This window comes from Fringilla coelebs (genome assembly GCF_963513975.1).
Source record: "Fringilla coelebs genome assembly, chromosome: 3".
Taxonomy (NCBI): Eukaryota; Metazoa; Chordata; class Aves; order Passeriformes; family Fringillidae; genus Fringilla; species Fringilla coelebs.
Genome location: NC_140030.1, coordinates 73,615,230 through 73,628,809, shown reverse-complemented (window position 1 = coordinate 73,628,809; position 13,580 = coordinate 73,615,230). Strand labels below are relative to the sequence as shown.

Genomic DNA, 13,580 nt, shown 5'->3' with positions numbered 1-13,580 from the left:
CATGAGGGAAAACTGACTATTGTCATCTAACTGGGCTTGTGTCAAGGCCTTTGACACCCTTTGACCCCAATGACATCCTTATCTCTCAACTACAGAGACATGGATTTGAAGGGTGGATTTGAAGATTGGATAAGGAATTGGCTGGATGCCAGCAGGTAGAGGAATGTGATTCTCCACCTTCACTCTGCTCACAAGGAAATCTAACCCGAGATAATGCATCGAGCTCTTGGGTCCTCGGCACAAGAAAGATGCAGACCTGTTGGAGTATGTCCACAAAATGATCAGAGGACTGAAGCACCTCTAAGACAAACTGAGAGAGCTGGGGTTGTTCATCCTGGGGGAAAGGTGGCTCCAGGAAGATCTGTTTTCAGCACTTAAAGTGTTTTATAGAAAAGGAGAGTGGCCCTTTATACATTTAGATAGTGATAGGACATGGGGAGATGATTTTAAATTAAAAGAGAGATTTAGGTTAGATGTTTGGAAAAAATATTTTACGCAGAGAGTAGTGAAGCAATGGTACAGGTTGGCCAGGAAAGTTGTGGATGCCCCATCCCTGGAAGGGTTAAAGACCAAATTGGATGGGGCACTGAGCAACCTGGTCTTATTGCTGGCAACCCTGTCCATGGCAGAGTGATTGGGAATAAGTTGTATTTAAAGTACCTTCTACCCCAGGACATTCTATGATTCAGGTTAAACAATCACACACATATAACATCGGCATTTTAAAAGAGTCTTCATAATTGTTGCTTTTCTTTCTCCAGATCTAGCTTCTTTCTGCAATGAACAGTGCTGGTCATTCCTTACCTGGTCACATAAGAAAAAGGCAGTGGCAGAGTCAATGTGATTTGCCCCGGATGTTAGCAGAGGAGCAGAAATGAAGGCATTAACTGCTGGAATAAATCCCAGATTTGTTTGTTTCTGGTGTGGTATGATATGGCATGGCATGGCATGGCATGGCATGGCATGGCATGGCATGGCATGGCATGGCATGGCATGGCATGGCATGGCATGGCAGGATATATCAGCAGGAAAGTTATCTATTTCTTTCAAGAAATCTTCTTACATGAGCAAATAACTAGCTGGATAGAATACGACTACAATTCTGCAAAAAAACCATGTCACAGTGTCTCAGCAACTACAATATTCCAGACAGAAACATTTTGAATGATTTATGAAAAACCATCAATTAACCAGTCCCTTGAGGTGACAAAATTAGCATTTTAATGCATGTATTACCATAATTTTTAAATCTTTCAAACACTACTCTTCAGAAGCACAGCAACTAGTGGTGATTGAAGATGTTGAATATTTCTATGAGATAAGAGAAAGGGGCACAGGATCCCCTTATCAATATGTACTTTTCCCTGCCTACCCCTTCACACAGCACAGCCCTGAAAGCAAGAAAGCAAAGCAAAAGTCCCCCCAGTTGCCAGATCAGCTCACAGGGAAAACTTGTTAAGGAATGCAGAATCAAGCACTTCTGAGACTGCTGTACTTTATGAAGTGGACTGGAAGAATAGAGGCACAAAAGGCAGCTTTAAAGAATTTCTGCTTCGCGCCTTTCTGCCTTTATACTGAACACAGTTCAGATACAGCCAGGAGCTGGGCCAAGATATTTGGTGTGGCTATATCATCAGTCAGCTGGAATCATTTTATGTTGCTATTTTAATTTAAGACAGAAGTTGAGTCTGTTTTTCTTTTCATATTTAATCTGTTAGCTAAGACTTAGCTTTCCCTTTTCCAAAAGCTCATTTAGAATGCAGCTTATTCCACACTTCATTTTGGTTGTACTTCATCTAAATATATTTTAATGGCTGAACTCTGAACATCCTCTATTCATTTGTATCATGACTGCCAATTAATTTGGCTTTCAATTTCTCAAAGACCATGTAAGAAGGGAGAACCTTCCTGGAATGCAAACGCCTGAATTTTAATTGAAATGGAGGAAGAAGCTTTGTACCTGTTCTACATGAAAAACCCAGAAACTTTAGACATGGAATTTCCCACAGAATGGTTTCTAGTATCAGCAAATGTTCAACTGCATTCTATGAATACTATCTGTTGAGAGAGTTAAATACATTACTTTTCAAGAAAGAGAAATAAGATGCCTTGACAGCTTCCTAAAGTGACAGCTTCCATAAGATAATTAAATTGAAAATTATATTTTTAAGAAAAATGTAGCTGAACAAACTCCTAACCATTAGTCCTTTAGTTCTTCCTGTTTGGCAAATCTTATCCACTTCAGCTCCTCCAGACAGAGGAGGAGACTGTATTCAAAGAATACTTCACAGAATACTTTTCTACATGCCCCTTCATGGAGTTTGAAAAGCAGATGCTAACTTGCTCATTCCCTTTCAATATTGTATTATTGGCTCTTACAAGATAGTTGTGTAGTGTTTAAAGGGAGCAAGTGAGGTTTATCTCATCTGGAAATTTCCCTTTATTTCCTTTGAAAAGATGGGGTTTTTTCTGAGACACTGAACACAGTGTCAGAGCTGTTATAAGTAACCTGCAGTTCTCAGCAGCTCTGAAAACCAGGTCACAGGCACCTCACTTATCCTATCTCTTTCTGAAACAAGGCTTAACTAGAAGTTCAGAAACTATAATTCTTAACCTTGCAGCTTTCATCTCTTACTTAGAGTTTTCATTCCCTCCCTCTAGGCACTCTCTTCATCTCCCCAACATCATCACTTCACTCCATACATATGTTCTTCTCCTCCAATTCTTAGTCTCCGCCATTCTCTCTTCACTCTCTATCTGACAGTTTCCAAGAAGCAGTCTGCTCTCCAGATTATCCTCGTGACTACAATTAGTGCCTTTCCTTCCTGCTCCCAGCCAATGCCCTCTCTTTCCAGTCCTCAGGGGAGCCTAGATACTTAGTAAACAAAACTCACACTGAACAGCAGAGCAACCAATTGTTCCAAATCAGCCTTTTCAGCCTAGCAGTGCCATTCAATAAAGTATCTACCCTTGTAAGAAGCACCATAAAGATTTTATGACAAATATGCTATGAATTGAGATGCTTGCCTCTGCAAGCATATTTATCTAAAATCATGTGGTGTACAGCTGTTTTTTGCTGGCAACACACTTAAAATGCATGAAGTATTCAATGATTGAACTGAATTATATTGTCCTTTTTAGATTATAGAAGGCTCTTTCTTTCTCTTTAAAAATCTGCCATGCTTCTTCATTTGTTTTTCATATTTATTTGCAAGAATTTTTGGTATAAACAATTTTTTGCACTAAACAACATAAATTCATATTTTAATATATTGATACGCAACATAATTGGATTTTGTTAGAAACTGCAAAAGAAATTATCTTTCTGCTATAAGCAGCGACATACATGTTCAGTGATGAACTCAATTTTGAATTCTCAGGGATTGGAATAAATTCAGGAGGACTATCTGCTGCATCACACTAGTAGCCTAGTTATCCTCAGGCTCAACAACCCTTGTAGCAGGAGAGTGGAACAGCCCAAAGCTCTGCATTTTTTTCTGTCAAAGCAATTTTTAAGATGGCAAGGACCAAGATCTGCAAACATAACCACTGGCTTAAAGGCAGCAGCCAAACAAGATGCTGTAGGAAAACAAGCCCACTTTGAGAATCTCCCAAAGGTGGGTAGAGCTGAAGATCTTCTTTTCCCCCAGATACTTAGACTGGCACTTATCTGCTTTGACTCAACTTCTAAATCCATTTAACTGTTGAAAATTTTAAAGTTGAATGGTTATGCATTTCTCCAAACCTGAAGACTATCTCAAGATTTTTAACATGTGGTAGGCTTGTATACAACACAGTTGTATCAGTCAATGACTGCTAATAATTTTTTTTAAAGCATCATCTTACATAAAAGACCCCCAAAGTTTAATTCATGTCACAATGATTTGTTTGCTCAACAATACTCCAGGTTATTTTTATATGTATATATTTTGCTATATATACTGTTACCTTTTGAAGAGACCTTTTTACCCCAATTTCTACATCCCAAAAACCTTAGAGTCTTACAGAATAAGAAAGGGCACATGCAGCTGCCTTGAACTGCTTTACATGAGTATCTTGGTACCATTTACAAGTTGATCTGTAACAACCCATGAAAGATTAGGACAAATTGCCTTAACTGCTGTCCTTCTTTTTTTTAATAATACCATCACAATAAATCTCTACATTTGAGGATGAAAAAGAGAAGGATACTGAAAATGATGGTGAATTAAAATAAAATACTGATAAAATTTAATCAGACAATTACTTCAGTAATTTGAATAGAAAATTAAACTGGTATGCTTGTTAAATTTAGGGAATTTACACTCCCTATCTTCATTCACTTCACTGAGATTAACCAAATGTGAGTACACAGATTTGGCTAACAGTTCAAGAAGACAGGGGCAGAAACACATTCATCCTCAGAAAAGGTCAACAGGAGGTTCTATTATCATTTTTAATGCAACTGTCTCCTTTGGCTGAATGTTGGTAAAGGAAATATCTTTTCACTAGACATAAACTGCAGTACTCTTTGGCAAAGATAATCTTCCTACAAAGACTGAATTACTCCTAAACTGTATAAGGAATATTTAACAAAAGAGAACAGGTTTGTGAAATGAGCAGAAAGAAGTTTAAGAATTGGCATCAAGACACATGAGAACATGCTGGCTTCTCTTTAAATAGGAAGAACATTTAATAGACTCTCTCTTTCTTGGTCATCTCTGATTTGTCACTCAATTTTAATTATCTCTGTTTCAGAAGGTTCTCAGCCAGGCCAGCTGACCAACTGTGTGGGGTCAGCTCACCAAAAGCATAAAACTACCTCCCAGTGTATCAACAGGGTGCTAGCAATGCACACTGATCTCCAAGTCCTGATTCTGTCATGAAAAAATAACTTTCATCACAGCATATACCAATATTCAAGTTCACAAAACCAGCAGATGAGAATAGTGCCCCCATTTGCTTTTACCCTGCTTCAAAATCACAGACATTACATATTGTTTCCATATTTGGGAGATAAGACTCACCCCTTTTTTAATTTAGACTGACTAAATGTGTTATAGTTAATAACTACAGTAACTATAGTTAAACACTACAATAACTCTTAATGTATACTCTCTAAAATAGATTGAAATGCTACTAATGGTTTTGGTAAGATAAATATTCTTCCCTACTTAAGTTTTGAATAATGAGTGAAATAAGTGACAGGAAGTGAATAAGTGAAGGAAGTGACAATAAGGAGCCAAAACTGAGAAATCAAGTTGAAAATTAGGATAAATGCAAATTTTCTAGCTTATTCCCCTTCTCCAGCTTTCATAGCAATCATTTTATAATAATTTCAGAGTACCATATGATGAAAGCAACAATGCTCCCTATAATAATATCATATCCATCCAGGGTTTTTCCCTCTTTTCTGGAAGAAAACATACAAGCGAGAGTTATAAGAATGGTTGGAATAAGCTACCTCATGGACAGGTGCTGGGCAAGCAACAACTGAACTGGAGCACTGACAGAACATCACACTTTTGGCTGGATGTTTCCACAGCAAAAGACTTAGTTATAATGTCTGAATTTCACTCATCAGCCACTTTCTTTTTGCACCAATTTTGCTTTCTCCTGCCAGTGTTTCCCTTTGAATGCAATGGGGCTTTATGCAGTGGCTGTTCAGAATCCAATATAAATCTTAATTGCATAAATTCAAACATTGGATGAAACAACAATAGAGTCAGTTTTAAACCCTAACCAGTAGTAGAAATGTGTACAAAAATCTTCCAGTATTGGAAACTCTGACTTCCTAAAACAAAGTCTTTCTTTCAAGGTATGGGATTATTCTTTTCTGATTAATTTATGGTTTTCTTCTTTTCTACTCTACAGGCTTATCATTGCATTGCTTATCACTGCATTCCTAGAGCCTTGGAATGTAATTTCATGATAAATTCTATGTTGGAAAGCTTAGGTAGATTTTTGGGTTTTTTGGTTTGTTTTTTGTTTCTGTAATTCCCTCAAAAATAATTACTTGAAAGCATTTTGGAGTGCATATCGTGCAGAATTATTTGGTTAATCAAATTTACATTTTATCTGTAAATTTGCAGCAGTTTAACACATTCTTTGCTATTTAGTAAAGTGTTTCTGATAAAACCATCTTCGAAATCTTTCCCCACAATAATATCTATAGGGAAAGCCATCAGCTGGTTCAAGACCACAGGCCTGGTTTCTCAGGAAAGAGCTCTTCAAGAAACGGGTTTCTGGCTCTTCAACTTCAGATTTGGCTCAAACTATAATACTTAATTGACTGTGTAATTCAGTATTAAAGGGTTTGTGCCCTAAGGCCCACTCTCATACCAGTCTGGCTTGGAGCCGCAGCCAAAGTTTATTTGACACCATTTGTAGATTCTTCCCCCTTGATTAACTGATTTTCCTGTAGTTAATTATTTCCAAGTCTTGATTCACACTACTACTGCAATTGAGCTTCTGGAGTTTTAAGAATTGAACTCTAATCAGACATTTTCTACCAAAATGCATTCCAGCACCTGGACCATAGATCAGAATTCTGCAAGACTACAGTCAGCTCTATTCTTATAATATACCTTTTCTGCAGAAATATGTTCAGTGCTAAACCTTGCATCACTCTTCATTTGGATGTAAAGTTTAATAAACCATTCCATTTGGTTGAATATAACATTGCTGAATCCAAAGACCATAAAGAACATAATGTTCACCCTAAGACAGTGATCAAAAATTTCCCAGTTCAAACTATATATATATAAGGAATAAAACTTCCAGAAATTCTAAAATCACAGAAGTGCTAGCATCTATATTTACAAATGGAAGGGGATATAAAAATGTTACACTACTCCTACAAGTAAAGGAATTTTATTTACTCCATAAGTATCTTTAATAGCAACAAGTACAGTCAGAGGTGAAGAGGCAGTGAAGTAAACAGAAGCTACTGTCCAGTCTTACATAAATATATATAGTGACCATTGTTGTGTCTTTAAAGTAAGGAAAAAAAAGTAAAAAGTAAAAGGCTTCAATGCAAATTCAATATATGAAAACAAAGAGGGTAAATCCATAGGATTTACCTTCTTTAAAAACAGCATACAATGAATTCCCATGTTAAACTAGCTGCAGGGAAGCTTGGGTGTCAAAATAAAACTTAGAAAACAAACCTCTTTATATATACTGCTGCACTGCAATTAAACCACTACACTGAAATGTAATGCAACATAGTACAAGGATCACAAAACAAATAAAAATTGTTAATGCATAATGCCTAACTTCTTTGAAGTACTTTTCACCTATAGATACCTAAAAGGCTCAAAGCACAAGAGTAATAGTTTTTCAAAATATTGTGATAAAGCGATTTCAATAGCTATTCTGACACAGCAGACTTGAAATAATGTTGCTTTTTTAAAACTTTCAGGCCTTTATTTTACATGCTTTCATTACAAAGAGAAAAAAAAAAGCAATGGCTTACCTGTGGAGATGAGGGATTAAAACTGACGTTGGTTACAGATTCTGTGTGTCTCCCCAGTTTTTGTAAAAAAGTGCTTGAACGCATTTCATATATGTAAGCCTAAAAAACAATGAGTTGGTATTTTCAGTATTAAAAAAATAACCACATTCTTGAAGCATTAAGTTATAGTATAGGAACACTAAATATATGGCCTACAAAGGAGCTAGAAAATTTTAATCATTGGAGTTATCTAATTTAGAAAGGTATTAGATTCCACTTAAAAAAAGGATTTAAACTCCAAAGCACATAATTTAAAATGTGTTTTTAAAGGGTAATTTTTTTTACTTTCTTCTTGAAGTACACCTAATGTTTTGTAATTTATTGGGGAAAGAGTGCATTATTCTTTCTAAATACTTATTTTTTTACTTAATTTAAGCATTTGCTAAATTTTCCCAAATGATACAAATAAATTCTAAGATATTGATGATTTTCATATCTGTTTGGTCTTGTATTGCCCAGGATGTATCCTTGGAAGGCCTTTTAATAAATACCTACTTTATTCCTTTAACTCTGTCTAGCCTCTGTTCCAGGTCAGCCTCTTTAGGCTTCAGTTCCCTTTTTATGGAAGGAGGAACAAAGAGGCAAAGTCAATGACAGCAAGAATCAAGAGCACAAAATGCTCTGATTCAGAAAGAAACATGCTCCATCTTTTAACCAAGAGAACATATCACAGAGAGGCATAGTTAGTGAAGTTGAAATTTTTCCATCATAATCTAGTGGCTTAAAGAACTTTGCCAGAATTATCCAGTAAAAATTAGTTTTCCATCCCAGGTCCTCAGTTTAATTTGGGAAGGACCATGTTCATTTTTGGCTTAATCTTTATGTCCCTGTTCCACTCTGTAAAATAGATGTGATAATATTTCATTATTTTTTTAACAAAACTCCAAAGTTTGTTAAACCTAGGTATTCTGGTAATATATTCTCTTCCACACAGTTTCTAAATCAACCATTTGGCTCATACCTTTTTTTCAAAAATACAGTGAAGCAGTCGTGCAGCTTAATTATAATCTAGAGAGAGTGCATTTGGTGCTGTAGGCACACTTCTCAGCCTAAAAAGGATTCAAACCCTTACCTCCTACCTTTCAAGAGATGATTCTTAGCCCTGAGCTAGAGATTAGGCTGGCATGCAGCACTTTTCCAAATTGCCACATTGTATAGCCAGATTCATTGGATCAGAGAAAAGTCATGAGAAGCAACTACTGGTAGAAACCCACCTGGAGCTAACCACTGAAGCATTGGGAAAGACCAGATATGGAAAAGCCCTTTCCTCTGACCTTTACCACAAAGACTCTACGCTCATATTGAACAGCTGCTAGGCAAAACACACAGAACATGGCAGGGAACACGACCTGCCCATTGCATGTCACTCTTACAAACCCATCCTAATGGAGCGACTGCTGAATGTCTTTCCAATACCATATTCCTAGCCCCATAAATCTTAAATATTTAGGTGTTATGGTTCAACAAAAAAAGGGACAGAGTCTCTAGCTACATGCAAAAATAGTTTATTACATTGTGGCAGGTATCATCTCTTCCAATAACTGAAAGGAAACGTAATGGTAATTTTCTGAGTAATTTTGACATGCAAGACAATAATATCTGATTTAAAGAAAAACATCATCATATAGTAGCTCTAGCCATAGATATTTAAACTAGCCAGTGACAGTCTAAATTCTGAGAATAAAAGTTAACTTGGTTAAAGATTTATTTTTAACTTCAAAAGTTTAAAAACACAATAAAACATAAACCCCAAAGAGAATTGTATTTTAGCAGAACTAACACTCATAATAAGAGGAATAACTCCAGTATAAACATTCTTCTGCTACAGTCTGCCATCATTATAGTTTTGCTGTATTTTCTGATGTCATCCATGGTTTTTCTATTCTATACCTACTAGATTATTTTAGCATAGTCTTCTCTACAGAAAAAAAAAGAAATAACAGTAACTGAATAATAATTATACCATTAACACTAGCCACGGAAGAATTAAAAAAGCTTGAAAATATGAAATCAATGACAGAGGAAGAACAGATTTTCAGCAAACTAAATGGAATGAAAAAGAAAACAAAACAGTCTAGGAAGCACTCAGCAATACCCAAAATGCACATGTGCATATAATGTTTTAGACTTTAGCCAAAGTCAATCCCCTTTTTTTATATTAAGACGAATTTTGTCTAATAAAAATACTGATTCAGTAGATATTGGTATTTCCTTTCCAATTCTTGCTGAGGGTCAGCCAAAAGTAAAAATAATTTACCTGTACCAACAGCTTCCAAAGAAGTTTCCTGGACCCATAACCACATACTTACTTGTATTTCCTTTCACTAGACATTTGAAGAACATTTGGAATAGTCAGTTTTCAGTTACCCAGAGTGTGACAGTGTATTTAGCGCCTTACAAGTATACATAAGCTTCTGCTTTCTTCCCTAGACTTTTACCAAGAGACAGAGAAGGGCAGAGGCCCTTTCTTGAGTGGGGGAATTTGTATCCAAATGGAAAATTACTTAATTCTACTGCATTGGTAGACAGAGTGTGCTAGATTAATTGATGTTTTATCTGCAGAATTTCACTGTAAATTCTTTCCGCTGTTTTCTCACACTCTAACTTCAAAGGAAACTTGTTCCCATCTGTTCCCATTGCTCCCTAGTCCAACCCATGACCATAAACATTTGTGTCAAACTACTTACACTCCTACAGCGTCCTGGGATAGGAAAGAGGAGGAAGCAAATCATAAGCACTTGACTAATAACAGAAGAATTCTCCTTGTTATCAGCTTTTGCACAGGGATCAGAAAAGCAACACCAGTTTCAAGGAAAATCCTTTGTTGCTGCTGTGGCTTTAAGCTGAAGCATGTATTTTACAAACAGATCACAGGACAAGAACACAACTAACAAACAAACAAACCAACAGAAAGACATTGATATCTAAGGTACCTAAGTTGGCCTTACACAAATAGAGATGTTTCCCTCATGTTTTGCATGGATCGGCCAATGTCATCACTTTTCTGTGACTATTTTTCCTAATATTTCAAATGAGCTACAGAAGACAGAAATGTTAAAATCCCTTGATAGAGAGATAGAGTCCCTTGATCATCTAACATGTTTTTATACAAGATATCCGCCTTATTAATAGTGCATTATTGGCCATTTGCTCCCATCAGTGCCATCAAACTTGATGCATAATCCCACAGTACATGATAAAAGTGTTTGACTTGCACTCAATCACTCCCTATTTATACTGGGGCACATATTCCACTGAACCATGTATTTTTCCTCAATTTCAAGCTAAAAAAGCTCCTGGACTACTTACACTAAAGAAAAATAACAATTAACCTGAAGCAGACACCAAGAATGGAAAGTTTCAGCCCAAAATGTTCTTACTTATAAGCAACTGAAAACAGAATTATAGTGGAAAGTGTTAGACTACCTTAACTATAGGGATTGGCCCCAAATCCACACATAATAAAATAGATTTCACAAGTATCCTAAGCAATGATTAATGGTCTTCAGTTCCAAGATATCTTATACACTTAGCACATGGTAGCATGGAAAGTCTAATCAAGCCTGGCACCAAAGTGCTGAGTACAGTACACCCTCTCAGAGTCCCTTTCCCTTTTAATGACTCTTATGGAGGCTGTCTTTCTGATAGTCAAAGGAAACTTCCCACTACTGCAAGATCCCAGTTTCCATATGATTTCCTTTGACATAACTAAAAAAATGAGTGACAGTGAACATTATTAATGCTCTTTATTATTAAAATAGTCAATATTACACATATCAGTCATCTTTCAAAATGCAGGGGATATTTTCCAAATGTATCAATCTTCTGCCAGTTATAGCTAACACATTTGAATTTTCCTCACTAAAAAAAATTACAAAAACCATATCTGACTTCCCTTTCTAAGCCACCCTTCTATGAAGCTTCCAAATTGTAATTTTTGCCAATTCAGTTCCTATTTAATTTGCTACTTTTAAGGCCTCTTATAAATGATTGTCTTCATTTGTTTTAACATGAAATTTATGTAGCACCATGCAGCACAGAGTTTAGTTTTCCTTTACTTTTATAACACACATAATGGTGTCAGAGTACAGAATTACAAGATTTTGAAGATTTTATTCTAAGAATTCATATCTTGCTATGAAGCAGCATAGCTGTATCACACCCACTTTGGCTCTTTTCTGACTTTTCTGTTGCTAGGATTCTCCTCTGTATCAACAGTACAGAGAAGTTGCAGAAATTGCATTTCCTATTTGTGTGTTGGTGTTGACTGTTTGATAGATGCTGCACAGGATCTTCAACCAGATTCTCATACTAGATGTACCAATGATACCAAAAATTCAACTACCATCAAGAATTGAGATCAAGAGGTACACATAAAGAAAACACAAACCCTGTGGATATAAAACTATATATACCCACTTTTAGCACCTCACTGCTGTATGCATTCCAAAATGAGCATTGGGTATTATATTTACTTCAGCTTCCTGTTTTGTCTACAGTTGAACATGGGGTACTATCTTTTCTAAAATTAGTTTTCTTTAGCAAAAAAGGCTAATTTCTCACACTTCCTCCTATCTCTCAAAAGCATTAGCAAAATTCAGTGTTAACACAGTAACAAATTACAGACTCATAAAATTCAGTTTGAAAAAAAAAAAAAGTTGTTCGGTAGCAGTTAAATAACAATATATCTATAGCCATCAGAAATTCATCCTCCACCTCTCTCAGCTGCTAATCTGCTTTTGTGGTGGTAAGGTCTGAGGTGTTCTGGCCTAGATAAGCAATAGCCTGAACTGACCATAAAGCACACAAGATCAATTAATGTGCTCATAGTCATATAACTCCATGGTTCATAAAATCACCTACAAAGGCCAAGATGTTCAGTCATCTTCAAAGATACCCCCAAAGAGACAGTGAAGTAACAGCATACCCAAAGTCATGACTGTAATGTCAAGAAAGCAATATTTATCTGTTCACTTCTAGGATAATGGGTCTAACAGCCAACCATGTTACCAAGGAACCCAAAACACCACACGTCCAAGACTAAAACAAAACTGTGCGCCTCTTTGGAAAGGGGCAGATTTTCTCCATCAACAGCTGTCAAAGAGGCTGTTTCAGCCTGTCATTCATTCTCTGCTATGGATTTTGTTCTGCCAAGCAATGTCAGTCCTGCCTTCTCCACAGTAAACACTACTAATGCTGTTTTCTCCAGATGTTTCCTGTTAAAGCCTATCTTAGTTAAACAGTATGGACACATAAGATAAAACTTGAGTAATATATGATTGGAATAGCAGTCACACTGAAAACCAAAATACTTCAGATAGTTTCTACCGCTGCTTCATACAATACATTCTGTCCTGCAAGCCCTCTGGTATGAAGTGTAGACAAAGATAACAAATACAATACCAATAGCATACATAATTTTCCGGTAAAGAAAATATCCTCTTTTCTCCAAATAAAGTAATAAAGAATACTTTATCATATATTAAATATACCTAATTTAAACCTTAGTGATGCCTCCAAGATACACTCCCAAGAGATATGGAACAAAGCATTCTAGACTATTAACTAGTCCTATCTCATCCATTTACAAACAACTACATCAGAATATCTTTGCCAACTCCCTCATTTGTAGTCTTTTACCTAACATTATTAGCACCTAAAAAGTTTAATGAAATGAGCTAATAAAGGGAGAAAATCGACCACACAATTTTATCATTCACATTTGGAGTTTCTTGAGGTTTTTCTTCTTTGGTATCTAGATAATTTTCTGTCATTTTCAACCTAATAAGATGCAATTTTAAAGCTTATCACACCACAGACACATAAGGATGGAAATACTTCATATAAATAAGATCAAAGCAGCTGATCACAACAGTAACAAACTGAGACAGGCCTCATCTAAACTCTTAAAGACAAGAGAAGAAAGATACCATTGCTAATCTCGATTTTATAAGTCAGAACTGAGTCACAGAAAGACTAAGGTGGCTAATAACATATTTATGGGGGTTGAGAAATACAATCTTCTTGGCAGTGATTACATTAGGAAGTAGTGCAGTGCAAGAGGAGTAGATGTACAGAACAAAAG

The 13,580-nt window shown here is 36.1% G+C and overlaps 1 protein-coding gene across 1 annotated transcript in view; it reads right to left on the bottom strand.

Moving 5' to 3' along the window:
- WDR27 (WD repeat domain 27) overlaps window positions 1–13,580 on the bottom strand; it is a gene marked incomplete at both ends in the record, with an annotated part of 89,449 nt that overhangs the window by 33,708 nt on the left and 42,161 nt on the right. The window contains one exon of the mRNA XM_084202641.1: window positions 7,457–7,555. Within this exon, the coding sequence (XP_084058767.1) occupies window positions 7,457–7,555 (99 nt within the window). The remainder of the gene's footprint in view (window positions 1–7,456; window positions 7,556–13,580) is intronic.